We start from the raw sequence: 4,297 nt of genomic DNA, 5'->3' as shown, positions 1-4,297 counted from the left end.
CCACATACTCCCAATTGGATGTCATTATGGTGTCTTGAATGCTAACTAATAACAATGAACTGGAGAAAAAAAATTTCACACAATAAAAAAAATATACAAGTTATATATATATCCTTAGATAATAAAACCTGGTTTTAATTTCACCTTTTATGACATGTTATGTGTGTTAAAGATCCCATTTGGGTACCCTCAATTCTGGTGTGACAAGTAATACTATATTTCAAATAGAATCAGGATGAGTACCGGTTCCACTGTTGATGTTTTCCAGGATTGGTAACAATCATGTACTGGTAGCCGATTATATAGGACCGAGATCAATACTTCAAGAGGTACCAAGGCTTGATATATAATCGTACCGTTGATCTTTAATAAGAAAGGTGAATGATACATTTGAGAGGTATGATCTTATTGGTCAAAGCTAGAACATTTTGAGATTAGGTAAATTTAAACAACCAAAATCAATGACTTAAGTAGTCTAATACGCCAAAAACATGCTTGGTCTATATAGAAGCCACTTGAAAACCATGGAGTTGAGAGGATACATGTGATGTTTAAGTGTAAAGAATTTAAACAAGATTCAAAGATAGCTCAAGAATAATGAGCAGATTCAACCAACACAAGTTATAGAAACAAATTAACTTGAGAAAAGGATTCAAACAAACTTCGATAAAAGCCAAACAATGTTATTCATTTGACTGGAATATAAATTGCATAAACAACAGGATGATAATATAAGAGTAATTTCCTCAAACGACTAAAAAATTGATCAAGAATGTGTGCTGAGTACTTAAATCACTTACTTAAAATCACCAAATGAGATAAATAGAGTGACAATCATAATGTAAATGTTGGTTGGAGTAGTAGTAAACAACAAATTGTTGAGAACTGTTCGTAATCTTAAGAGTGCAGGAGATTGATGAAAAGGAGAATGATGGCAATGAGAGTGTGTATATAATGAGGAGAACGAAAGATATGATGATACTTGTATGTATCACCAATCGTACAATATCAAACATATCTTAAGGTGTTGTTCTGTGCAATGAAGTGAAACGAGTTTTGGTTATTTACGGTTAAAAATAGGTGGTCTACAAAGCACCACTTGTGCAAAGCATGTAACTTAGCGTGAAATATAGACAATTGTTTTAATTTGCAGCATCGGAGTCGGAACTTTGAAAGCTTCGGCTTTTTCAAAAATAGGAATGAACAATAACCATATTACAAGTATATGACAAATCACAAGACTCAATCGTGCAATGAACTCGAACACAAAAATGAGACTAGAAGCAAAAAGTTTTAAACCTCTCTCATTTTTTAGTCATATATTTTCTATTTCAAAATTTCATTTGGGTGACTCTACTCTTAAATATGTATTATAAAAATTTCAAAATTTCATTTGGGTGACTCTACTCTTAAATATGTATTATAAAAATAGATACTAAAATTTTTAAAATCTACTGTATCAAGGTAAATTATATCATCCTTCTTTTTGGTATGTTTGAAATCTGGTATCAATCAATACATTTCAATGGTTGCCAAAATTTAAAAAAATAAAATAAATTAGTAGGTAAAATAGTAATTAAACCCAACTAATTAACATACAACAAACAAATAGCTAGTAACAAATTCTCTCTTCATTATTTGTCTTAATCATTTCCTGTACTGCTTCACAGACTCTTCTTGCCTCTGCAGCCTCATATCATCATTAAACTTTTTAATAAACGCTTCAATCCGCCGATTCAACTCATCGTGACTCAACGCCCCTTCTTTCCGCTTTTTCCCACTTGAAGCCGGAGAAGGCGTCGTTTGATATGGAGGCTGATGGTTCTCGTTATCGTAATTGGTTCGGTCTTTCAGTGTCACAGATTTCTTCATCACCTTAATATTTTTCTTTTTTGCCATCTGTTCGGGAGATTCGAGACCGTAGACCTCTGAGTGATGATGGTTTTCCATTGTTTCTGATTTACGAAGGTGTCTCGTGAGTGGCACGTGACGTCCATCTGTCATTTTCTTCCATGTGCTCTCTAATGTTTCTTGTTTCTTTGGCCTTGCTACCTTCAGGGCTTTATTACCTGCATTGAATTTATTATTAATTATTTAATATTATTTATTGAAATGCTGTATGTCAGGCTCTTTAAATATAGCCGTTACATTCTTGTGTACTTCCAAATTTTGAAAAAAGAGGTTATATTTATTTATTTCATTTTTCAATACAATTTTGAAAATATCCAAAAAGTATTAACTAATAAGCACTAAAAACATATTAAAAACCGCACGAAGGGCTGTTTTTAACAACATATTACATGTTAAAAAACTTGTACATTATATATTAAAAACCGCCCCCTGATTTTTCTAACAGCAAGGTACAAATTTTAATGCACCCAATTAGTTTTTATTGACAACCGTAAAGGCGGTCATTAATAAAACCCAAAAAATATTTATAAATGATTCAAAGCCAATTAGATGACTCCAGAAAAAACTAATACTTTAGATATTGTGAGTTTAATTTGAAAAGATTTATATGATTACACAAATTTCAAAAACTATAAATTTCCAAAATTTGGACATTTGGTATCATCTTAATTTTTGTATACCAAATTTTCATTAAGAAATAAAATTATTTTATTATACAGTATATAAAAAAAACTACAGCAAGTCAGACAATTAATAAAATTTAAAAATTTAATAAATAACAGAAGACAAGACATTTATTAAACATTTAAAATCACAATTAAAACCGTCTTAACATATCAAAATAATTCAACCTTTTAATTAAATTAAACCACCAGCCAACTACTTTAGAGAATGAATAGACGGTCATTAAATATTTTCAAAACGGTTAATTAGCATTATAACAATTAAAAAAAAATACTTCAACTAAATTGAAATTTAGAAAATATTAAGTAATTAATTAATGTAAAGAAAATTAAATAAAAAGAATTACCATCAGTGGGACTAGTTTTGATGGGCTGTTTCCGATGAGCAAATCTAGAAGCAACAAGCGGTTTCTCAATTTCTTCCGATTTCAAATCAGTTGTTATTATCTGCTGAGGTAACGGATTCCAGGATGACGTCATGTCTGACGATATCTCTAAACCATTCAGAGGAACTTGTACATTATTCGTTTGGTGATCAGATTGAATAGTTTCCGTGTTTTGAGTGTGGAAATGTGACGATGATGTGAAAGCGATTGTGAGAATTATAAGGTTAATGAGGAGGTAAAGGTACGGAGGTTTGAGACATGTTTGGATGACCGAATAGATCGCTTGGAGGTCGAGGGATTGGACCGCGATTGCGATCAGTGTGATTGTTGTAGTGAAAAAGAGGATTTGAAGAGTGAGGATGAATTTGTTAATTGATGTTAACGAAGAAAATGTTTTCATTTTGTAGTTTTGTGTTTAATTTTTTTAATTTGATTTTTATGATTTGATTGTGTTTTTGGGTGGGGGGTTTAAATTGAATCTGTGTTTGTTTGGGAGCGGGGGAATGGAAACTGGGAGCGTTTCAAGAAAATGAAAGAATAGTGACAGGGAATGAAGGTAACGGTATAAAAACTTGTAATGTTACGTTTTGAGCTTTTATTTTCGTGTTATGTTCATTATATTCTTGTAAGAATTGTGAAATACAGGTTTGGTCCTTTAAGGAAAAAGGCAAAAACATATAGTGTGATGTTATCAATAGTTCAACACCAAAGACAGACACACGTATTCCAAAGGAAGACAACGTATGAGTACTTGAGTAGGGATGGCAATGGGGCGGGGATTGTCAGGGATCTTAATCTCCATCTCCATATCCGATTTTCACTTGTAATTCACATCCCTGTCGGGGAGTTAAATTACATCCTCATACCCGTCCTCATCGGATATCGGGGATCCCCGTCAGGTATCGGGGATACTTTTTTGAATGAACATGAATTTATCTTGATAGAAGATATGTAGAAGAATGTGTATTTCGACATTTTCTTTCTATGTATAAACTAATATATATATATATATATATGGGGGAAGTGAGTATGGGGTTGTCCCCCATCTAAGTTTAGATGGGGAACCCCTCACAATTTGGTTTTTTAATCCATAAATATCATGGGGGCCCCATCATTTGTTTAAAATACATATATTATTAAAATATTTGTGTGTGAGTGGTTCTCCATCTAAGCTTAGATGGGGAACAACCTCATACTCACTCTTCCCTATATATATATATATATATATAATATATATATGTTAAGTAAATGATTAATAAAAAATAACAGATAAAAAGTATTAAATAAAGCTTTAAACTTAAAATTGATTATAGAATA

At 31.7% G+C, this 4,297-nt stretch overlaps 1 protein-coding gene across 1 annotated transcript; it reads right to left on the bottom strand.

The window, feature by feature from the left end:
- Positions 1–1,492: 1,492 nt before the first annotated feature.
- LOC122582841 lies at positions 1,493–3,491 on the bottom strand. The gene is made up of 2 exons (XM_043755277.1): positions 2,942–3,491; positions 1,493–2,069 (listed from the first exon to the last, which is right to left on the bottom strand). Exons 1-2 carry the CDS (start codon positions 3,378–3,380, stop codon positions 1,648–1,650), a joined length of 861 nt encoding a protein of 286 aa, XP_043611212.1. The 5' UTR covers positions 3,381–3,491; the 3' UTR covers positions 1,493–1,647.
- Between the last annotated feature and the right edge of the window lie 806 nt (positions 3,492–4,297).

The sequence above is a fragment of the Erigeron canadensis genome, chromosome 9 (assembly GCF_010389155.1).
Source record: "Erigeron canadensis isolate Cc75 chromosome 9, C_canadensis_v1, whole genome shotgun sequence".
Classification (NCBI taxonomy): domain Eukaryota; kingdom Viridiplantae; phylum Streptophyta; class Magnoliopsida; order Asterales; family Asteraceae; genus Erigeron; species Erigeron canadensis.
The sequence above is the reverse complement of the archived record's forward strand: the minus strand, read 5'-3'. Positions and strand labels throughout refer to the sequence as shown.

What these genes read in the sequence shown, in the direction of transcription:
- LOC122582841 (XM_043755277.1), bottom strand. Translation starts at nt 3,380, where the DNA reads ATGAAAACATTTTCTTCGTTAACATCAATTAACAAATTCATCCTCACT. An exon ending in CAAAACTAGTCCCACTGATG is followed by an intron (nt 2,070 to 2,941) that starts GTAATTCTTTTT and finishes AATTCAATGCAG; the next exon opens with GTAATAAAGCCCTGAAGGTA.